This window comes from Salmo salar, chromosome 24 (assembly GCF_965601325.2).
Source record: "Salmo salar chromosome 24, fSalSal1, whole genome shotgun sequence".
Classification (NCBI taxonomy): Eukaryota; Metazoa; Chordata; class Actinopteri; order Salmoniformes; family Salmonidae; genus Salmo; species Salmo salar.
In genome coordinates, this window is record NC_138314.1 from 9767501 (window position 1) to 9791930 (window position 24430).

Here is a 24430-nt window from a genome sequence, read left to right on the forward strand (position 1 = left end):
TGTGTGTGTGTGTGTGTGTGTGTCTGTGGTGTGTGTGTGTGTGTGTGTGTGTGTGTGTGTGTGTGTGTGTGTGTGTCTGTGGTGTGTGTGTGTGTGTGTGTGTGTGTGTGTGTGTGTGTGTGTGTGTGTGTGTGTGTGTGTCTGTGGTGTGTGTGCGTGTGTGTGTGTGTGTGTGCGTGCGTGCACGTGCGGTCACCTGTTAAAGAGGTAAACGTGCACTCGGCTGGCCCTGATAGCGGAATCCAGGTGTTGTTGTAGCGCCTCCACAGTGAGCACATTAGCGCCCTCCTGGCGCGGCGTCTGGATCATCAGCTGGGGACTGAACATGGCCTCCTCGCCCATCTTCTGACGCGTGTACTTCAGCTCCTGATTCACCCTGCCGCCCACTGCACACCAGAGGACACACACACACACACACACACGTTCAGTCTGATATTACATGACATACACATCTTCCCGAACCTGGTTTGATCTCAAACGTGTATATTCCACCTTTTGTAACAAAGGATACGATCAAACTGACTCGTGTATCAATCCTCCTGAAAGAGCAATAAGGCCTGTGGTGACCCTGTCAGCCCCACCACACCAACTGATGTTACCAAAAACCTGTTCTAACTGACTTAGAATGTCAGTACAGTGTCATGGAAGGCCAGGCTCGGCCTCAGCGTTTGGCTCCCCCAGCCCTACAGTGACAAGAAAGGAGGGAGACACTCATTCCTCCCTCCCTCTCTCTCACTTTGTGGCGTGGTGAGGCTAAGCCCTGTGCGTGAGCTCCCAGCCCCTCCAGCTACAAAAGCAGCCTTATGGTAGGGCTGTGACGGTCTTGGAATGTGAGGTTAAGGTAACTGGCCGGGCCAATGTACACGGTCACCGAGGTAACCGTTTAGGGGGGAGGTCAAAAAAGGGAAGTCATAATTCTGTTTACTTCTAAATATGAATCAACAAATTAAGAAATGCCAGGTTGGATAGGATCTGTTACATTTTCGTATTGACAAAACATGAACAGAGTCAAAATACAGAGAAATGCCAACTTTGTCCTTGTCTGTTGGCTTTTCTGCATAGATATTTTAGAAATACAAATCCTATTTTGACGCAACAAACGATTCAAACAAAGTTCGGTGGGTTTTCCCCCACTTTCCCCGAAATATTCGCATAACGTCACAAACCGTGCTGCTGCGGCCATTCGATGGCACTGGCGTTGACATATTTTCTTCAAAGAGAGGACGCCGTAATGAGAGATATAACGTAGGCTAAGCTATTGAAAAGATGGAGTCCAGACAGGCTACTTTAGGAACCCTGTTGACAGCTTCGCTATCGGATGAAGATGAAATGGACAATCAATCAAATAAAAACCAATACACGCAACCTGCCCATAGCCTATTTATCAGCTATGCTGACTATCGAGGGAAAGAGAGAGAGGAATAAAACATTTCTACCTCCCAAGCACTCCAATCCTGTTGGCCACTGCCTCAGTCTCTACCTCCCAAAGCACTCCATCCCTGCTGGCCACTCCCTCAGTCTCCACCTCCCAAAGCCCTCCATCCCTGCTGGCCACTCCCTCAGTCTCCACCTCCCAAAGCCCTCCAATCCTGCTGGCCACTCCCTCAGTCTCTACCTCCCAAAGCCCTCCAATCCTGCTGGCCACTCCCTCAGTCTCCACCTCCCAAAACACTCCAATCCTGCTGGCCACTCCCTCAGTCTCCACCTCCCAAAGCCCTCCAGCCCTACTGTCCACTCCCTCAGTCTCCACCTCCCAAAGCCCTCCAGCCCTACTGTCCACTCCCTCAGTCTCCACCTCCCAAAGCCCTCCAATCCTGCTGGCCACTCCCTCAGTCTCCACCTCCCAAAGCCCTCCAATCCTGTTGGCCACTGCCTCAGTCTCCACCTCCCAAAGCCCTCCAGCCCTACTGTCCACTCCCTCAGTCTCCACCTCCCAAAGCCCTCCAGCCCTACTGTCCACTCCCTCAGTCTCCACCTCCCAAAGCCCTCCAGCCCTACTGTCCACTCCCTCAGTCTCCACCTCCCAAAGCCCTCCAGCCCTACTGTCCACTCCCTCAGTCTCCACCTCCCAAAGCCCTCCAATCCTGCTGGCCACTCCCTCAGTCTCCACCTCCCAAAGCCCTCCATCCCTGCTGGCCACTCCCTCAGTCTCCACCTCCCAAAGCCCTCCAATCCTGCTGGCCACTCCCTCAGTCTCCACCTCCCAAAGCCCTCCAATCCTGCTGGCCACTCCCTCAGTCTCTACCTCCCAAAGCCCTCCAATCCTGCTGGCCACTCCCTCAGTCTCTACCTCCCAAAGCCCTCCATCCCTGCTGGCCACTCCCTCAGTCTCTACCTCCCAAAGCCCTCCAATCCTGCTGGCCACTCCCTCAGTCTCCACCTCCCAAAGCCCTCCAATCCTGCTGGCCACTCCCTCAGTCTCTACCTCCCAAAGCCCTCCATCCCTGCTGACCACTGCCTCGCTCAGACATGCTGAAACATCCACTGAAAGCTGCAAGAAAGCTTGCCTCCATCTCTGCCTCATCGGATGTCATTTTCTGTTCATTTCCCAATGATTCTACATGTTGAACCGCCACCGTTTGTTGATACTGCCGTGCACGGCCGAGGTTCGCGCTGATCTGTCCTGTCCTGTTTAAAGACATGATCCGTATTTGGTGAAACTACCACATCCGTTTGGGACAACAAAGAAGTTACTTCAACAAACACTGTTATTTTCCCCTCGGACATCATCGCTCCTCTCCTTCGTTTCATCAACAACATCAAAACACTAACAAAGGCCATGGGGGGAGGGACGAACAGGACAGACATCCCTGCCTCTGGCTTCAGGAAGCTTAGCTGGTGTGGTTGACAAACAGAGCATTTCAACTCGACTGAGTCATTGCCACAGACCATCTCTGCTCACCATTGACCGTTGTCAGACTAACATGACGCAGAATGTCAAGACGGGTCGCTCTTCCAACAGCCATGTCACTGGCTGGCAGATCGTTGCCTATCACACACACTCACTCACGCACGCACACACACACACACACACACACACACACACACACACACACACACACACACACACACACACACACAGACACGCACGCAAAGCTCTGTGAGAGAACCGAGCTGAAAAATCAGTTATGTTTTATATGCTCTAATCCAATTGCTCGACTACAATCCATGAAACATGAAACAGGCATAGGTGGAATATTTTCAGCCCATTGTAATCGTGTTAAAGTTGAACATATGCTATTCTGTCCGGGGACAGACCACCCAGGCAGACCAGAGAGCAACACGGAGGGAGGGGGCCATGCTATTCTGTCCGGGGACAGACCACCCAGGCAGACCAGAGAGCAACACGGAGGGAGGGGGCCATGCTATTCTGTCCGGGGACAGACCACCCAGGCAGACCAGAGAGCAACACGGAGGGAGGGGGCCATGCTATTCTGTCCGGGGACAGACCACCCAGGCAGACCAGAGAGCAACACGGAGGGAGGGGGCCATGCTATTCTGTCCGGGGACAGACCACCCAGGCAGACCAGAGAGCAACACGGAGGGAGGGGGCCATGCTATTCTGTCCGGGGACAGACCACCCAGGCAGACCAGAGAGCAACACGGAGGGAGGGGGCCATGCTATTCTGTCCGGGGACAGACCACCCAGGCAGACCAGAGAGCAACACGGAGGGAGGGGGCCATGCTATTCTGTCCGGGGACAGACCACCCAGGCAGACCAGAGAGCAACACGGAGGGAGGGGGCCATGCTATTCTGTCCGGGGACAGACCACCCAGGCAGACCAGAGAGCAACACGGAGGGAGGGGGCCATGTCTGTGCGTATTAGGGAAACACACTTGATTTTTTTCCCTCCCCCCCGACCCAAACACGGCGCTCCCATCTGATCCGGGTCGAGTGCGTGTTTAGAATCGACATCATTAATAGCAGGCCTGAGCTAACCAGAGACGGACAGAAACACGCTTTCTCCCGCTCCCCCACATCTACCACGACCCACACACACAGGCCAGCATGGAACTGATTTACAACTCATGGAACTGTGTGTGTGTGTGTGTGTGTGTGTGTGTGTGTGTGTGTGGTGTGTGTGTGTGTGTGTGTGTGTGTGTGTGTGTGTGTGTGTGTGCGCGTGTGCGTGTGTGTGCCCTGTCCAAAAACAGCCCCCCTAGACCGTAGGCACTAGTGTAGAGCTTAGAGGATTTGATGGGTGTAAGCTATGTGTTACACCTCTCTACCTTTCCCTCTGAATTTCCGCCATATTGCTTGCACCTATCCAGTCCTCTCAGAGTCTGCTTTAGGGTGTAGGGTATAGGGGGCTAGTGGGGTTATTTCTGGACGGGACAAGGCCAATGTCACTGGAGTCAACGTCACTACACACTAAAATGCGCCACGCAACACTATACAAGAGGACACACAGAGCATGCACACTCTTTCAAAGTGCACTAACAAGTCTGGCTAGCGCTTGACAATGTTCTTATTAGCATGTAATGATTTGTGTAAGTACTGTGTAAGTATTGTGATATACTCATGGTTATACTGCCCTTTCAGCAGTAACCTTAGTCCTAAGTGCAGTATAACAACAAACAACTGCAGTACCTGTTACACTACTCTTGAATTATGATACAGTTATAAGGACAAGTTAAGTTTTGCGTCAGTTTGCTAGGAGTCACAGAAAGGATGAGAACAAACTGACCAATCAGAATGGTGCAGAGGAAAAACACTCCTAGTCCAATGTTCTGAACACATTCCAAGCCCACCCAATCTTCTGGAGTTTACAACGACGACTTGAGGGTAGGACAGAGAAGAGGAATGCAGAGAGACACAGACATGTACGCGCATACACGAATACTCTCTCTCTCTCTCTCTCTTCCTCCCTCTCTCACTCTTCCTCTCTCTCCCTCTCCTTCTGTCCCCCTCTCTCTACAGGAAACGGCACATTACGGCCTCAGGCTTGGAGAATTCCAAACTTCACGAGGTTACAGCGTTTTGGGGTCAACACTCGCCCAGCCTCAGGTTGAAATTAACACCCCAGCTGGACCAAAAATGTGTGTGTGTGTGTGTGCATGCGTGTGTGTGTGCGTGCGTGCGTGCAGGAGCGTGCTCACTCGTGTGTCTGCGTGTGCACGCTAGTACAAGTATGTGTGTGTGTGTAGGGTTGCAAAGCGTATTTTGTCAAAGTTACCGGAATCTTCAGTAATTTTGGTAATTAACAGAAAATCTATGGCAATCTATCGTAACTTTGGTCATTTATATTTGGAAAAAGGTTTTTAAAAAATGAATTCATATATAGTATTCATTTTTATATCTGTGTCCATATTGTCAATGGGTTTCTAGTAGATAGACCATATGGTTCAAGAGGAACTAGCCTAATTAATGAATTAATTAAAAAAGGTATCAACTCAACAATGGCATTATTTTCAATTAACTCTGTAACTCTTCCAACTACTGACTTTTTTCACAACTGCCACCAGTTTGACGCCAAAACATACCGACATAGTAAAATAAATAAAAGTTTGAGAAAAAATAAATAAAATACAAAGGATATTTCATGCTGAAACCCTCATATTAAACACCAATGATATTCACTAATTTGGTTTATATTTAGAATAACGTTTTACAGCTTTCTCATTCTATATATATATATAAACAAAATCATCTTATTTTATTATTTAATATTTTTCACGTGATAAGGCGACACAGAGGGCCAAAGATAATTACAGACACCTGCACAAATCTGAAGCACCCAAAAGGGCCAATAGATGTCTTGTGATAGATGACATAAAATCCTTGAAAGATACTAACATTTCTGGTCAGTTTACTGGTAAACGTCCAATATTTCCAGTAATATACCCTCCCTGTCACGTCCTGACCAGTAAAGGGGTCTTTTGTCATTGTAGTATGGTCAGGGCGTGGCAGGGGGTGTTTGTTTTGTGTGTTTTGGGGTTTTTGGTCCAGGGGATTTTGGTTCTAGTTTTCATTTTCTATGTTCGTTTTCCAGGTTTGGCCGAGTGTGGTTTCCAATCAGAGGCAGGTGTCTTTCGTTGTCTCTGAATGGAAACCATACTTAGGCAGCCTGTTTTCCTTGGGGTTTTGTGGGTGGTTGTTTTCCGTTTTGTGTAAGTACCTGACTGAACTGTCGGTTGTCGGTTTTGTTATTTTTTGTTAACCTGTTGGGGATAGGGGGCAGTATTTGCACGGCCGGATAAAAAACGTACCCGATTTAATCTGGTTACTACTCCTGCCCAGTAACTAGAATATGCATATAATTGTTTGATTTGGATATTATCGCTTTTTTACGAGAAAAATCGCATAAAAATTGATTTTAAACAGCATTTGACATGCTTCGAAGTACGGTAATGGAATATTTTGACAATTCTTGTCACGAAACGCGCCGGGCTCGTCACCCTTCTTTACCCTTCGGATAGTGTCTTGAACGCACGAACAAAACGCCGCTATTTGGATATAACTATGGATTATTTGGAACCAAACCAACATTTGTTATTGAAGTAGAAGTCCTGGGAGTGCATTCTGACGAAGAACAGCAAAGGTAATCCAATTTTTCTTATAGTAAATCTGAGTTTGGTGAGTACCAAACTTGGTGGGTGTCAAAATAGCTAGCCTGTGATGGCCGGGCTATCTACTCAGAATATTGCAAAATGTGCTTTCACCGAAAAGCTATTTTAAAATCGGACATAGCGATTGCATAAAGGAGTTCTGTATCTATAATTCTTAAAATAATTGTTATGTTTTTTGTGAACGTTTATCGTGAGTAATTTAGTAAATTCACCGGAAGTGTTCGGTGGGAATGCTAGTCACATGCTAGTCACATGCTAATGTAAAAAGCTGGTTTTTGATATAAATATGAACTTGATTGAACAAAACATGCATGTATTGTATAACATAATGTCCTAGGAGTGTCATCTGATGAAGATCATCAAAGGTTAGTGCTGCATTTAGCTGTGGTTTTGGTTTTTGTGACATTATATGCTAGCTTGAAAAATGGGTGTCTGATTATTTCTGGCTGGGTACTCTGCTGACATAATATAATGTTTTGCTTTCGTTGTAAAGCCTTTTTGAAATCGGACAGTGTGGTTAGATTAACGAGAGTCTTGTCTTTAAAATGGTGTAAAATAGTCATATGTTTGAGAAATTGAAGTAATAGCATTTCTAAGGTATTTGAATATCGCGCCACGGGATTCCACTGGCTGTTGAGTAGGTGGGACGCAAGCGTCCCACCTAGCCCAGAGGTTAAAAGTGTTATCTCATTAAAATGTAAAGAAGGTGAGCACTATACCCGCTGCGCCTTGGTCTGTCCTTTACGATGCCCCTGACACTCCCTTTGCAACCCTATGCGTGTATGCAGCTGTGTTTCCTCAAGGACACATGTTATGTGCTCTCAGGAGACGTGGCTGACCTTAGTCCTCATTCATATCACCAAGGTGACCCCGTTCTACCTAAACGTTTCTGACCTCCAAAACAGGCCCAGTCCCTCTCAGGTAGCCTGCTGCCTATTCCTTTCCACCACTACTACTCCACGGTCTTATCTCAGCGATATACAGGCCTCTTTCTTGGATTCTCCCTGTCGTTTAGGGGCTTTTTACCCATTGATCTTCTCTTTCTCAAAACCAAAAAGAAATTGAAACGATTGCATAATTGTGGCATCGAGCACTGCCACCCCAGGTGAAATAGATTGTGTGATTTACGACACTATGCTGACGGAACCAGAGTAGAGCCACCAAATACGGTTTAAACCCCAGTCAGTCAGTCAGTCAGTCAGTCCCTGTCGTCTCCAAGAGAGCAATACTGCAGTTGAAGCTAACCCCGTCACTAGAAGAATCTCAATAGAAAAAACAGCACACATCCACTAATTCCAACGCAACGAGGTAATGTGTGTGTGTGTGTGTGTGTGTGTGTGTGTGTGTGTGTGTGTGTGTGTGTGTGTGTGTGTCACTGTGTTTGCGCCTTCAGTGAGGGCATTTAGTTTGTTGTATAACATTAACCCCTGGTGTGTGTGTGTGTCCCCCCCATTCTCAAACTGGGGGAGAGAAGTAACCCAGAGAAGGGGAGAGGAGAGGGGGACAGAGTGGGTAAAAGGGGGGAGAAGTGGATTCTAAGGAGCTGACATCACACCCCACCCCTCCCCTTCTCTTCTACCTCTCTTACCTCGGAGGTCTTGTCTCTCTCTCTCCCTCTCTCTCTCTCCATTCAAGCAGGACACTGGCTTCTGATTGGCTTGTCTCATGGAGGCTGCATGGGGCTCAATACAATAGGCCCGGCCCCCTCGTGCCCCCTCACCCCTGCCCACCCCTCCAACCCACACTACAACATAAGAACAACCCCTTGCAAACTCAAGCCCATATCCTGACATCACAGCAGCCGGAGTGGTTGAGGGGGAGGGGGATAAGGCTGGAAGTAGGGTGGCAGAGTGTGTGGGTGGGTGGGTGGGTGTGTGCGTGTTTGCAGGGGGGGGGCAGGATTAGCTGGATTAGGGCTCTCTCAGCCAAACCCCCTGTAGTGACATGGAAGTCTCTAGAACCAGGTCACCTCACTGCCACCAACCCACCAGCGACCCTGACACACCAACAGCCCCATACCATCCAGATCATAGTCTGCATTTTAACATCTTGTCTGCATTTGAACATCTTGACCATGTTCTGTTATAATATCCACCCTGCACAGCCAGAAGAGGACTGGCCACTCCTCATAGCCTGGTTCCTCTCTAGGTTTCTTCCTAGGTTTTTGGCCTTTCTAGGGAGTTTTTCCTAGGGAGTTTTTCCCTAGCCACCGTGCTTCTTTCACATGCTTTGCTTGCTGTTTGGGGTTTTAGGCTGGGTTTCTGTACAGCACTTTGAGATATCAGCTGATGTACGAAGGGCTATATAAATACATTTGATTTGATTTGCAGCCCATCTGTCTGTCTGTCTGTCTCTCTCCCGGTTTCTCCCTGTCTCTCTCCATGTCTCTCTCCATGTCTCTCTCCATGTCTCTCTCCCTGTCTCTCTCCCTGTCTCTCTCCCTGTCTCTCTCCCTGTCTTTCTCCCTGTCCTGTCTCTCCCTGTCTTTCTCCCTGTCTCCTCCCTTCTCCCTGTCTGTCTGTCTGTCTGTCTGTCTGTCTGTCTGTCTGTCTGTCTGTCTGTCTGTCTGTCTGTCTGTCTGTCTGTCTGTCTGTCTGTCTGTCTGTCTGTCTGCTTCTGTCTGTCTATCATATTACCTTGCTCTGTCTATCTCAGCAGTTCCCAACTTTTTCAACTCTGGGGACCACCAAATCACCATCTTAAGCTCTTGAGGACCCCCATTCGCGGACCCCCATCTCTGTGGTCAAATTTAGTCAATTTAGCAGTGAACGTAACAAATTAAAGGCCTTTATTTTTATTATTATTAACCATTTGCATTATGAAAAGTAAGGTAAAATGTCTTATAATACCATTAATACTCCCAACTTACTATTTTCTCTGTTTATATCGCTTACTCAAATGTTGTACCCTCTCCCTTCGACTGTAATGTTTGTCTTCCCAACCTCGGTTCTTCTGTCTCTCTTCCTCTCTCTCTGTCTGTCTATCTGTCTCCCTCTCTCTGTCTGTCTATCTGTCTCTCTTCTTCTCTCTCTGTCTGTCTTGCCAAAGCAAGTGAAGTAGACTCTCATTCTCTCTCTCTGTCTGTCTCTCTTCCTCTCTCTCTGTCTGTCAATCTGTCTCTCTTCCTCTCTCTCTGTCTGTCTATCTGTCTCTCTTCTTCTCTCTTTGTTTGTCTCTCTTCCTCTCTCTCTGTCTGTCTCTCTTCCTCTTTCTCTCTGTCTGTCTATCTGGCTCTCTTCCTCTCTCTCTGTCTATCTGTCTCTCTTCCTCTCTCTCTGTCTGTCTTGCCAAAGCAAGTGAAGTAGACTCTCATACTCTCTCTCTCTCTCTCTCTGTTTCTCTTCATCTCTCTCTCTCTCTGTCTATCTGTCTCTCTTCCTCTCTCTCTGTCTGCCTGTCTCTCTCACTATTTTACTCTTTCTTTCCCACACGTTTCTCATCTGACAGACTCCCACCTGATGCTGCTGTCAATCAACCAGGAAGTATTTGATCCTTATAGGACACGGGTCAGAGTTCAACTGTCCCATCAACTCACTTCCCTCATACCCAGTCGAATTTCACCTCACATCACCCTCCAGTCTTCCCTCATACCCTCATACACAGTCCCACCTCACCTCACCCGACAGCCTTCCCTCAAACCTAGTCCCACCTCACCTCACCCTCCAGCCTTCCCTTACACCCAGTCCAACCTCCCCTCACCCTCCAGCCTTCCCTCATACCCACTCCAACCTCCCCTCACCCTCCAGCCTTCCCTCATACCCACTCCAACCTCCCCTCACCCTCCAGCCTTCCCTCATACCCACTCCAACCTCCCCTCACCCTCCAGCCTTCCCTCATACCCACTCCAACCTCCCCTCACCCTCCAGCCTTCCCTCATACCCACTCCAACCTCCCCTCACCCTCCAGCCTTCCCTCATACCCACTCCAACCTCCCCTCACCCTCCAGCCTTCCCTCATACCCACTCCAACCTCCCCTCACCCTCCAGCCTTCCCTCATACCCACTCCAACCTCCCCTCACCCTCCAGCCTTCCCTCATACCCACTCCAACCTCCCCTCACCCTCCAGCCTTCCCTCATACCCACTCCAACCTCCCCTCACCCTCCAGCCTTCCCTCATACCCACTCCAACCTCCCCTCACCCTCCAGCCTTCCCTCATACCCACTCCAACCTCCCCTCACCCTCCAGCCTTCCCTCATACCCACTCCAACCTCCCCTCACCCTCCAGCCTTCCCTCATACCCACTCCAACCTCCCCTCACCCACCAGCCTTCCCTCATACCCAGTCACACCTCACCTCACCCTCCAGCCTTCCCTTAACACCCAGTCCAACCTCACCCTCCAGTCTTCCCTCATACCCACTCAAACCTCACCTCACCCTCCAGCGTTCCCTTAACACCCAGTCCAACCTCACCCCCCAGCCTTCCCTCATACCCACTCAAACCTCACCTCACCCTCCAGCCTTCCCTCATACCCAGTTCCACCTAAGCTCATGGGCTAGCTAAGATCATGGGCTAGCTAAGATCGTAGGCTAGCTAAGATCATGGGCTAGCTAAGATCATGGGCTAGCTAAGATTGTAGGCTAGCTAAGATCATGGGCTAGCTAAGCTCATGGGCTAGCTAAGATCGTAGGCTAGCTAAGATCATGGGCTAGCTAAAATCATGGGCTAGCAAAGCTTATGGGCTAGCTAAACTCGTGGGCTAGCTAAGCTCGTGGTCTAGCTAAGCTTATGGGCTAGCTAGGCTTATGGGCTAGCTAGGCATATGGGCTAGCTAAGCTCATGGGCTAGCAAAGTTTATGGGCTAGCTAAGCTCATGGGCTAGCTAAGCTTACGGGCTAGTTAGGCTTATGGGCTAGCTAAGCTCATGGGCTAGCTAAGCTTATGGGGTAGCTAGGCTTATGGGCTTGCTAGGCTTATGGGCTAGCTAAGCTCATGGGCTAGCTAAGCTCATGGGCTAGCTAAGCTCATGGGCTAGCTAGGCTTATGGGCTAGCTAGGCTTATGGGCTAGCTAAGCTCATGGGCTAGCTAAGCTCATGGGGTAGCTAGGCTTATGGGCTAGCTAGGCTTATGGGCTAGCTAAGCTCATGGGCTAGCTAGGCTTATGGGCTAGCTAAGCTCATGGGCTAGCGAAGCTTATGACGTGGCCATGTTAAGTAACTGTACATGCGTAATACAACATTCCCTTTGAGATCAAGTTGTTTTGGAGGAAAGAGTTTTGCACGTCTCTAATCATGACACATTCAGTTACCTAAAAGTGTGGTTTGAAATGAGGTGTTTTGCTTTCATTCCAACAGAAAATGGCTACTATGGGAAAGTCTGCCACATCTGCCTAGAGAAGCAGCATTGCTGTACAGGCCAAGGTACCAATATGAGCTGAGAGCTGAGACCCTATCTGACCTGCAAAAGCTCTCACCTCCCTCTCTCCTCCAGCTTTCAGAGGGAAACAGAGGAGGGTGGGGGGCGTGTGAGGTGAGTGATGCAGAGGGGAGAGAGTCAGAGAAACAGGGGGAGAGAGATAAAGCTACCGACACATAGCGGGGGAGAGAGAGAGAGAGAGAGAGAGAGAGAGAGAAAGAGAGAGAGAGAGAGAGAGACAGAGACAGAGAGAGACAGAGAGAGAGAGAGAGAGAGAGAGAGAGAGAGAGAGCGATCGACAACGGAGGAGAGGGGTGCTCTGACCCGCAGCTGTAGCACAATACCCCCCCCCTCCCCCGATACGAATGTGACACCCCAGCTGCCAGCACCCGCTCCCCCCACCCCAACATTACCATATGTATGGCCCCCGCTCTCCTAATTATGCTAATCACCTGTCCAGCCCTGCAGCCCCATCCAATGGGTGTGTTTAGCAGTCAGCTAGCTCCCAGTGCAGCCTTCCCTGGACCCGAGGTGTACATTCACACACTCACGCAGCCCTCAATGGGCAGATTCTTCCACATTGCTGCCTGCATTCAGCTCCCTCTCCCCTGAAGAAACCCTATTCAAGTCCACTGGATTTGAGTGAGGAAAGAAGAAAAAAATAAGGCGAGGAAAGTGGGAGTGTGTGTGGGTGTGTGTGTGTGTGCGCACGTGTGTGTGCACGTTCCACCCAAAATACTCAAGAGGTCGAGCTAAATGATATATCAATTGGTATGAGTGTGAGAGAAGAAAAGCGAGCTAGAGATAATATTTCTTTGCATTTTGAGATGGAAGGTAGAATAATACTGCCTTTCTTTGTCACACACACGTACACCTGTACACACACACACACAAGATGTGTTTCTCTATCTAATGCAGAAGAATGAGCTCACCAGCACACATAAAAAAACAGCCTGATCACTAGAAACAGACAGAGATTCCGGACGTTTGAAAAGGTCCTGAGAACGTCGACATATGTCTTCTGTGGCGCTCGCAAAATAAATCAAACGATTGCCCAGCCCTGGGCGTGAAGTCGCAAAGCGCGGAGCCAGAGCGAGCTGCTTGGACCACTGCGGCCACCACAGTTCACCGTGCTCGAGCTACACGGTAATACTTGACGATAGTTGATGGAAACAGCGCGTTGTTTTTCATTATTTCGTTTTTAAGCCTACCCTAAACCATAGCCCTAACCTTAACCACTCTGAATGAATACCTAAACTGTTAACCTTTGAGTCGTTTCTCTTTTAACCCTGTAACCACTAGGAATTAATGCATAAAAAATAGACATTCGTCCAAAAAAGTAAACTATGAGCTCGTGTTGTAAAAAAAAAACATCACCCACTGCAAAAAAACACGACTATACTACAATTCAGCTCAATCACACCGTGCGTTCATAAGTAGCGCATCCTTGTGTCATGATTAACAACCGGTGACATAAACATAATAAGTACATAATAAGTACATAATAAGTACGTAATAAGTACGTAATAAGTACATAATAAGTACGTAATAAGTACATAATAAGTACGTAATAAGTACATAATAAGTACGTAATAAGTACATAATAAGTACGTAATAAGTACGTAATAAGTACATAATAAGTACATAATAAGTACATAATAAGTACATAATAAGTACGTAATAAGTACGTAATAAGTACGTAATAAGTACATAATAAGTACATAATAAGTACGTAATAAGTACATAATAAGTACATAATAAGTACGTAATAAGTACATAATAAGTACGTAATAAGTACATAATAAGTACATAATAAAGTTGATAAGATGATGATAAGCACACCTTGCAGTACTAATACACATGGCAACATGACATATTGTTCCGTATGTTCTTCTTCCAACAGCATATTCCAGCACTTTGTCTGTCTATCTCTCTGTGTGTGCCTGCCTTCCTGTCCGTCTGTCTATCTCTCTGTGTGTGCCTGTCTTCCTGTCCGTCCGTCTGTCTATCTCTCTGTGTGTGCCTGTCTTCCTGTCCGTCCGTCTGTCTATCTCTCTGTGTGTGCCTGTCTTCCTGTCCGTCCGTCTGTCTATCTCTCTGTGTGTGCCTGTCTTCCTGTCCGTCCGTCTGTCTATCTCTCTGTGTGTGCCTGTCTTCCTGTCCGTCCGTCTGTCTATCTCTCTGTGTGTGCCTGTCTTCCTGTCCGTCTGTCTATCTCTCTGTGTGTGCCTGTCTTCCTGTCCGTCCGTCTGTCTATCTCTCTGTGTGTGCCTGTCTTCCTGTCCGTCCGTCTGTCTATCTCTCTGTGTGTGCCTGTCTTCCTGTCCGTCCGTCTGTCTATCTCTCTGTGTGTGCCTGTCTTCCTGTCCGTCCATCTGTCTATCTCTCTGTGTGTGCCTGTCTTCCTGTCCGTCTGTCTATCTCTCTGTGTTGCCTGTCTTCCTGTCCATCCGTCTGTCTATCTCTCTGTGTGTGCCTGTCTTCCTGTCCGTCCGTCTGTCTATCTCTCTGTGTGTGCCTGTCTTCCTGTCCGTCCGTCTGTCTATCTCTCTGTGTGTGCCTGTCTTCCTGTCCGTCCGTCTGTCTCTCTGTGTGTGCCTGTCTTCCTGTCCGTCTGTCTATCTCTCTGTGTGTGCCTGTCTTCCTGTCCGTCTGTCTATCTCTCTGTGTGTGCCTGTCTTCCTGTCCGTCTGTCTATCTCTCTGTGTGTGCCTGTCTTCCTGTCCGTCCGTCTGTCTATCTCTCTGTGTGTGCCTGTCTTCCTGTCCGTCCGTCTGTCTATCTCTCTGTGTGTGCCTGTCTTCCTGTCCGTCCGTCTGTCTATCTCTCTGTGTGTGCCTGTCTTCCTGTCCGTCCATCTGTCTATCTCTCTGTGTGTGCCTGTCTTCCTGTCCGTCTGTCTATCTCTCTGTGTTGCCTGTCTTCCTGTCCATCCGTCTGTCTATCTCTCTGTGTGTGCCTGTCTTCCTGTCCGTCCGTCTGTCTATCTCTCTGTGTGTGCCTGTCTTCCTGTCCGTCCGTCTGTCTATCTCTCTGTGTGTGCCTGTCTTCCTGTCCGTCCGTCTGTCTCTCTGTGTGTGCCTGTCTTCCTGTCCGTCTGTCTATCTCTCTGTGTGTGCCTGTCTTCCTGTCCGTCTGTCTATCTCTCTGTGTGTGCCTGTCTTCCTGTCCGTCCGTCTGTCTATCTCTCTGTGTGTGCCTGTCTTCCTGTCCGTCCGTCTGTCTATCTCTCTGTGTGTGCCTGTCTTCCTGTCCGTCCGTCTGTCTATCTCTCTGTGTGTGCCTGTCTTCCTGTCCGTCCGTCTGTCTATCTCTCTGTGTGTGCCTGTCTTCCTGTCCGTCCGTCTGTCTATCTCTCTGTGTGTGCCTGTCTTCCTGTCCGTCCGTCTGTCTATCTCTCTGTGTGTGCCTGTCTTCCTGTCCGTCCGTCTGTCTCTCTGTGTGTGCCTGTCTTCCTGTCCGTCCGTCTGTCTCTCTGTGTGTGCCTGTCTTCCTGTCCGTCCGTCTGTCTATCTCTCTGTGTGTGCCTGTCTTCCTGTCCGTCCGTCTGTCTATCTCTCTGTGTGTGCCTGTCTTCCTGTCCGTCCGTCTGTCTATCTCTCTGTGTGTGCCTGTCTTCCTGTCCGTCCGTCTGTCTATCTCTCTGTGTGTGTGTGCCTGTCTTCCTGTCCGTCCGTCTGTCTCTCTGTGTGTGCCTGCCTTCCTGTCCGTCCGTCCGTCTATCTCTCTGTGTGTGCCTGCCTTCCTGTCCGTCTGTCTATCTCTCTGTGTGTGCCTGTCTTCCTATCCGTCCGTCTGTCTATCTCTCTGTGTGTGCCTGTCTTCCTGTCCGTCCATCTGTCTATCTCTCTGTGTGTGCCTGTCTTCCTGTCCGTCCGTCCGTCCGTCTGTCTGTCCTGCCGTATGATTGGCCCAGAGCCCAGCCATAACAGACCATGACATGACTGGGAGCAGCCAATCTGAGCCAGCCATCTCTCTGTCATTTCCTGGTAAGATGGCCTCCTGATTCCAGGTATCCCACAATCACACATTCCAGTGGACCCCACAGTACAACAGCCTGCAGTACAAGCTAGGCCAGGGGATGGGACAGTTCCCCACTAGGTCACAGGTGTTCCACCTTATCATACTAACTGTTGGGATGGGCTTCTGCCCGGTGGGGATTTGTCACAATGTGCTTGACCCACGGAGCATTAACATCTCAGAGGACCTTGAGGGAAGTTGTGTTTGTGAGCTGTTGTTTCTGGGATGGGTTGTGTGTACGGAGTTTGTCGAAGGAACACAGGAGAGCGTGGTAGGAAAATCAAAGAATATTGCCATAGTATTCACAGACACACACACACACACACACACACACACACACACACACACACACACACACACACACACACACACACACACACACACACACACACACACACACACACACACACACACACACAGCTCAATCGCTCGCCAGCTTCAAACTTCAACCCAAGTCCCAGCTCCCTGTACCGCTGGCCCTGTACCGCTGGCCCTGTACCGCTGGCCCTGTACCGCTGGCCCTGGAGCCAAAACACAAACACACTACTGCTACTATTCTCCATCTCCGGACCTCCCCCTATCCTTCCCTCTCTCTCTCTGCTTTTCCCTCACTCTGCCCGCCCCTCTGTCCGCCAGCACTGGGAGGGAGGGGAAGGAGAGGGAGGCGAGGAGAGAGGAGGAGGAAGGGAGGGAGGGGAAGGAGAGAGGAGGAGGAAGGGAGGGAGGGGAAGGAGAGAGGAGGAGGAAGGGAGAGCGGACCACCGTGACTGTCATGGCAGGGCTGTGTGTTTACATTGCTGTGCCTCACTCTGCAATACATCTGGCATTCTGGGGCCACTCTCCCCTGCCAGAGGGGAAGGAGGGGGGAGGAGGAAAGAGACCTTTTCGGCCGAGAGGAAAGAAGGGGGAGCTGGGGGGAGCTGGGGGGGGGGGGGTTTGGAGGAGTCTCTTGCGGTCGGTCATTCGCAGAGCTCTGGTTTTTGAATAAGAGCGTCTGAAAGAATGCAGAATGTAAACACAGCGCTTGGAAGCATCTCGGGAGGTGGTTTGTGAATGGGAGACCGTCCATTTCTACGACACACACACATTCTACGACACACACACACACACACACACACACACACTCTAGAGTTACAACTTTCAAAACATATTTAACCTTTATTTCGCCATATACATCATTGGGAATAAACACTCTTTTAAAATAATGACTTGTAAAAACGCTAAAAACTTTTAAAAACAGAGCCATAACTCAGTGCACACTACCACAGCCATGGTGTTTTCCAAACACTAAATCCTTCTCCAGTTAGCCTGCACATTTCATCATCTAGTCAGGTTTAACACAACATGCTGGAATGTTGTTCTACTGACGGCTTAATCCTGTTTGGAGTCAACTGATAAACACAAAGAAATTGGAGCCCACTTGTTTTTCGTGTGTGTGTGTGTGTGTGTGTGTGTGTGTGTGTGTGTGTGTGTGCACACGCACATGCACATTTGCATGCATGTACGTAATGCGTATATTTTACGTGCTGTGCCCGCATTTGTGCACGTTTGATTGCTTGTGTCGGCAAAATGAGAGGGAATAGAATGTGCGGGAAAAGTCTAGGATGGCAGAGGGAGGGTAAAAGAACTAGCCTGCCATGCCATTCCCATTTAACTAGCTCCTCAATCACTCAGAGGCAAAACCGAGGGGACCGCACGCACGTGTGTGTTCCTATACACATCAAAATGAGGACAATTCAATCAAGGAGACCATCAACACAATCCTCTGACCAGAGAGAAGAAGACACATTCACTTTCTCTATCCTCCTCTCTTCTCCCTCTTCCTCCCTTCTCCTCTTCTCTTCCTATTCCCTGTCTCTTTCTCTATCCTCCTCTCTTCTCCCTCTTCCTCCCTTCTCTTCCTATTCCCTGTCTCTTTCTCTATCCTCCTCTCTTCTCCCTCTTCCCCCTGTCTCTCCCTCCTCCTCCTCCTCCTATCAGTTCACCGGTATTAAATGAAGTTGCCACGAATATTGAGATGAGCGAGATGCAAGACTTCATTCTCACACAGTATCTGCACACGTACACAGGATCAAAACAGCGGAGAAGTTGAGCCTCACACTTCAACGCTCTTAGTTGTTGTGGAAATTGTCACACTATGCTGTTTACTCTCCGCATCTATGTCATATCGCTGGGTCTAACTTTAACAGCCAAAATTGGCCTTTTACCAGACCAAACTAAATAATTACAGTACTCTGCCTCTAGCAGCACAACAACAAGCTAACCGCGTATTATTTGTCGTGAGGGCAACGGCACGCAAACATTTTGCTGTGCTTCAAGTCATGTTGCTGCACAGCCTCCTTAACCAAAGGCATGGCAACTTTTCCAGAACGAGAACACACACACACACCAACACTGGGCGGGTGATTCTCATTAAACCAGTTTTAACCACGGCAGTAGCAAATTTAGTTAATAAACCATAATGCATCTGCAACAATCAACTATCATTCTGAAGACTGGTTTATGGCACAGTGACTTATTATAAATACATTTGACATTTTTGCCTGAATTTTGTACATTTTCAACCCAAATTCTCATTATTATCGAGTCATTTTATAAAATATAATATTTTGCTGTAGGTTGTCCATAAATTGTGTGCTCGTTGAAGTTTACATTAAACTATAATATCTTTTGGTCCGTTTCGGTAATGCTAACCTTCATTTCGGTAATGATAATGTATAGTCAATAGATAATGTATAGATAATGTATAGTCAATAGATAATGTATAGTCAATAGATAATGTATAGTTGATAGATAATGTATAGTCAATAGATAATGTATAGATAATGTATAGTCAATAGATAATGTATAGTCAATAGATAATGTATAGTCGATAGATAATGTATAGTCAATAGATAATGTATAGATAATGTATAGTCAATAGATAATGTATAGATAATGTATAGTCAATGGGTGTGCTGTGCTGGCAACGTTAATGCTTTACTAGGACCACTGCTTACACCTATTGTATAGATTTTGTTTGTAAAACATCAGTCATTTGATCAAGTAGGGATTGTTAAGAAACATGGGCGTATAAACCCCATTTAATTTACTTAAAGCCACAATCAGGAGTTTGTGTTTCAGCAGAGAGCAACCCCGCCACTTAAAGTTGGATATCCCCTATTTTGAGACTTGTACCTGTTTAAGCAATTACCAATACTGTTGTTTGGTCCATTTTCCACATATTTACATACTTTAACATTATAGGCATATCATGTTATGCCATTTGCCCATAGGACACCATTCAATTTAGAAAATACATCTAAAATACATTAGAACCACACATATCCGCTTCGTAATACACCGACATTACATGGAAAGACCATTCTTAAGTCCACTTTTGACTGTTGAAAATACATGCACGTACAGTACTTATACTTAACGGTATGCTAAAACAAGGGGTATTTAAGTCAACTGCATGAAGATCCATGATTTGAGTATTATGCAAATCATTTGGGGTTAACAAATGACACAGTTTGATGTATTGGGTAACTAAACCTCTAATAGAGCTCAGTACAGTTTTTCAATGACAAACTGTGCAACTCTCATTACCGAAACATGCATAGTCATCCACAAAACCTGCTTATCATTACCGTAACGCACTAATGTGGACGGCGGCGGCGGGTAGCCTAGTGGTTAGAGCGTTGGGCCAGTAACCGAAAGGTTGCGAGATCAAGTCCCCGAGCTGACAAGGTACAAATCTGTCATTCTGCCCCTGAACAAGGCAATTAACCCACTGTTCCTAGGCCGTCACTGTAAATAAGAATTTGTTCTTAACTGACTTGCCTAGTTAAATAAAGGTTAAATAAAAATAAATCATATTTATGAAACATTTGGAAAAATAAAACATTTACTTTAGTAATTTGGGCTTAATCTGATAGTGTGCCTTTTGATCCTTATCCAAATGTGTTTACATAAAAATAACATATAACATACACAAGTAATTATGACAAAAAACAAGATTCAGAAAAGGTTATGTGTTGAAGTAATGAGATAAATTACGAATACATTTTAATAACGTACTTTTAAATATACATTTTTTTTGTGTTATGTTTAACTCAGGCTTTTTCATTAGGTGAGCAATGTTAAAAAAAACAAAAAAACATTTGAAATCGATTTGTTTGGGACTTTGCCATAATGTTGCGATAATGACAATTTATGCGTTGGTAGTTGTGGAAATGGTGTTAAAATGATTCATATCTGATCAATACACATAACAATAATTACCAAATAGATAAATACAGATCCTAATCTTAGTGATCCAAGAGGAATTATGGGTGGCACCAGCAGTAGATGGGAGAGAGAGAAACTACGCTAATAAACATTGATATACCACAAAATAGAAGTCCGAGTAAATCGGACTGCCCTCTGCTGGAAGGATGGGAGTCAAATAAGACACACACAAAAACACTGTCACGCTCTCAGCGCAATGAACACAGGGACGCGCACACGTGCCCGGACACACTGCTATTACATTCTCAAACTCGCAGCAGACACACACGCATACACACAAACACTCCCAGACACAGAAAACTACAGGGACTAAATGTGACAGCTGCTGTGGCCTTTTTGTGCCCTTTCTCTTCCTCCTCCTATCTCCCCCCCCCCCCCCCCTCTTTCTCTCTCTCTGCTGTGAGTCCTCACTCTACACCAGGGCCACAGGGTGAGTATCAGGTGAGGTTTGAAATAGCGGCGCCTCCACACACAGACCCCAAGACCCGGAGGGACCAAGCCTGTGGCCCCTGGCCCCAAACTCTGCCCTGCTCTCTTTCTCTGTGTGTGTATCTATGTGTGTGCGTGCATGTGTGAGTGTGTGTGTGTGTGTGTGCGCGTGCGTGTGTGTGAGTGAGTTAGACGGAGAGAGTAGGGGTTGGCGTTGGGCTCGGGGGAGGGAGGGTATAAGTAGGAGGAGGAGTGTTGTGCAAGCAGGGGTTAAATTAAGGGGAAACAGATTGGACAATTCAGGGGGTGATAGAGCCCCAAAGTCAGTGACTTCATAGGAGGCCCCAGCCTCTGCCCTGCTCTACGGGACCTAGCCCCAGCTTCAGCCCAACCCCCTGCAACTAGGCCTAGTAGCAGGCCTAACTCCATCGGTCTAAACTCCAGGCACAGCCCTATCCCCAATTCCAGTCCCATGTCCTCAGCCCCAGCCTCAGACCTAACATACAATTTATTTCCTAGCTCATCCAACAACAAAAAACACCCTAATCAAAACCAAAGCCCCTAACCATAGCCCCAGCCTCTCTGCTAAACCCCAGCCCTAATCACACACCACAGCCCCTAACCATAGCCCCAGCCTCTCTGCTAAACCCCAGCCCTAATCACACACCACAGCCCCTAACCATAGCCCCAGCCTCTCTGCTAAACCCCAGCCCTAATCACAAACCACAGCCCCTAACCATAGCCCCAGCCTCTCTGCTAAACCCCAGCCCTAATCACACACCACAGCCCCTAACCATAGCCCCAGCCTCTCTCCTAAACCCCAGCCCTAATCACACACCACAGCCCCTAACCATAGCCCCAGCCTCTCTGCTAAACCCCAGCCCTAATCACAAACCACAGCCCCTAACCATAGCCCCAGCCTCTCTGCTAAACCCCAGCCCTAATCACACACCACAGCCCCTAACCATAGCCCCAGCCTCTCTCCTAAACCCCAGCCCTAATCACAAACCACAGCCCCTAACCATAGCCCCAGCCTCTCTGCTAAACCCCAGCCCTAATCACACACCACAGCCCCTAACCATAGCCCCAGCCTCTCTGCTAAACCCCAGCCCTAATCACACACCACAGCCCCTAACCATAGCCCCAGCCTCTCTGCTAAACCCCAGCCCTAATCACACACCACAGCCCCTAACCATAGCCCCAGCCTCTCTGCTAAACCCCAGCCCTAATCACACACCACAGCCCCTAACCATAGCCCCAGCCTCTCTGCTAAACCCCAGCCCTAATCACAAACCACAGCCCCTAACCATAGCCCCAGCCTCTCTGCTAAACCCCAGCCCTAATCACACACCACAGCCCTTAACCATAGCCCCAGCCTCTCTGCTAAACCCCAGCCCTAATCACAAACCACAGCCCCTAACCATAGCCCCAGCCTCTCTGCTAAACCCCAGCCCTAATCACACACCACAGCCCCTAACCATAGCCCCAGCCTCTCTGCTAAACCCCAGCCCTAATCACAAACCACAGCCCCTAACCATAGCCCCAGCCTCTCTGCTAAACCCCAGCCCTAATCACACACCACAGCCCCTAACCATAGCCCCAGCCTCTCTGCTAAACCCCAGCCCTAATCACAAACCACAGCCCCTAACCATAGCCCCAGCCTCTCTGCTAAACCCCAGCCCTAATCACACACCACAGCCCCTAACCATAGCCCCAGCCTCTCTGCTAAACCCCAGCCCTAATCACAAACCACAGCCCCTAACCATAGCCCCAGCCTCTCTCCTAAACCCCAGCCCTAATCACACACCACAGCCCCTAACCATAGCCCCAGCCTCTCTGCTAAACCCCAGCCCTAATCACAAACCACAGCCCCTAACCATAGCCCCAGCCTCTCTCCTAAACCCCAGCCCTAATCACACACCACAGCCCCTAACCATAGCCCCAGCCTCTCTGCTAAACCCCAGCCCTAATCACAAACCACAGCCCCTAACCATAGCCCCAGCCTCTCTGCTAAACCCCAGCCCTAATCACACACCACAGCCCCTAACCATAGCCCCAGTCTCTCTGCTAAACCCCAGCCCTAATCACAAACCACAGCAACTAACCATAGCCCCAGCCTCTCTGCTAAACCACAGCCTTCTCAGCACCCAGTGGCAGCGAGGGAGGGGCCGCTTTACAGGAAGGCCAATGTTGACACCACACTGCCCCTAACCATAGCCCAATACCGTAGTCTCTCCCCTGTCCCCACCCCCCAGCTCCATACCATAGCTTCTAGAGCTGTAGCACAATTCCTCTCCCAGTGTCAAAGCCCAGCTCCATATACCCCAGCCCTTTCCTCTCCTCTCGCCAGAGAGAGCTAGCGAGGGGCCACTCTACAGGAAGACTAATGTTTACGCCATATTGTTTTAATTAGACTCAGCCGGCGCTGGTATTTTCTTTACAATTTGGCCCGTGTTTGTGTTAACCCAGAATGGGATGGCTCTACTTTCATGCCACGAGGAGGACCGACCAGGGAGTTTTCTTCCTTTTCTTTTCTACTCGGATACGTCTCTGCTAGAGGGAAATTAGTCATCTATTTGATTTAGAAAGTCACTAAGGGTTCGGTGATACGAAACACTGCTGATGAATCCGAACAGCCTTGAGAAAGAAGTGTCCTTGCAGCCATATTTGAATAGGAAAGCCCACCACAACACTGTAACTTCCTGTTTAGGCAAGGTCACTTCCTGTCACTACTCTCAATAATGTAAACACAGCTTCATTTACCTCTACTATGTATAAAGTCTGCGTCCTAAATCATAATTTCATCTACATGTACTGTATCTATGCATTTTTCCCGCCAAGTCAAGAGTTCAACCTGTTGCCGCTAAGAGCACCAAACAGCGAAAAAAGTGCTTATGCCTATTGGACGATACAGTCACTTCTTTCTACTCTTTCTACTTTTAGCTGTTTGTTTTAACTGTCCATTCCTCAACATTTCTAATAAACACAGCTTCCTGTATCTAAGTGAGAGTGTAGTCCTAGTGTTTATGGGTACTGGGGTAATTATTGTGTGAAGAAAGTCAACCCCAACCAAGGCAGCTGAATGTGATTCTCCTTGAATAAGACAAGCTGCAGTACTAAAGTACGGACCTAGCAGGATGAACCCTTACCATGAGCATAGCAGGTGACGAAAGACAGCATGAGATCACCCATGCAACTCCACTCAATTCCGATGAGAGATCTGCTATGGTGTGTGTCTTAATGGCCAGAGCTCCCCAGTGGGTTCACGGAGAGGTTGCATGCAGGGGAACGGATCCAAATTAAACATAAACAGACGTCCTCTCTCTTCTCCTCCACTCCTCTCCTCATACCTTCCTTTCTCTCCTCCTCTCGCCTCCTCTCGCCTCCTCCTTTCTCCTTCTTTGCTCTCACGTTGACGTTGGGCCATAGTTTCCCCTGTGCTGAGCCGAGCCCCGAACAGCCCTCCACTGACCAGGCAGTACTAATCTATCCCTCAGCTGTGCAGTCTAATCTAAACAAACACATCTCTCCCAACCAGCATCTGGAACCCCTCACGTCTCTAGACCTGGGAATAGTGTGTGTGTGTGTGTGTGTGTTCTCGTGCACTTGTGTGCACATGCAAACCACAGCCATCAGTCATCCCAATAAACTTGGCTAAACTATTACAGTAGATGACCATGGGTTCTGACACCGTGACACAACAAAACAATAACATAGGGTAAGGCGATAGTAACCCTGTAAAAAGCAGGCGCTGTCGTGAAGTACATTTGTTGTTGTCTAGTTG

At 48.3% G+C, this 24430-nt stretch overlaps 1 protein-coding gene across 1 annotated transcript in view; it reads right to left on the reverse strand.

Moving 5' to 3' along the window:
* Window positions 1-24430, reverse strand: part of ptch1 (patched 1) — an 83491-nt gene that overhangs the window by 53589 nt on the left and 5472 nt on the right. Inside the window, exon 3 of the mRNA XM_082968790.1 lies at window positions 197-386. Coding sequence (XP_082824916.1) covers window positions 197-386 — 190 coding nt within the window. The remainder of the gene's footprint in view (window positions 1-196; window positions 387-24430) is intronic.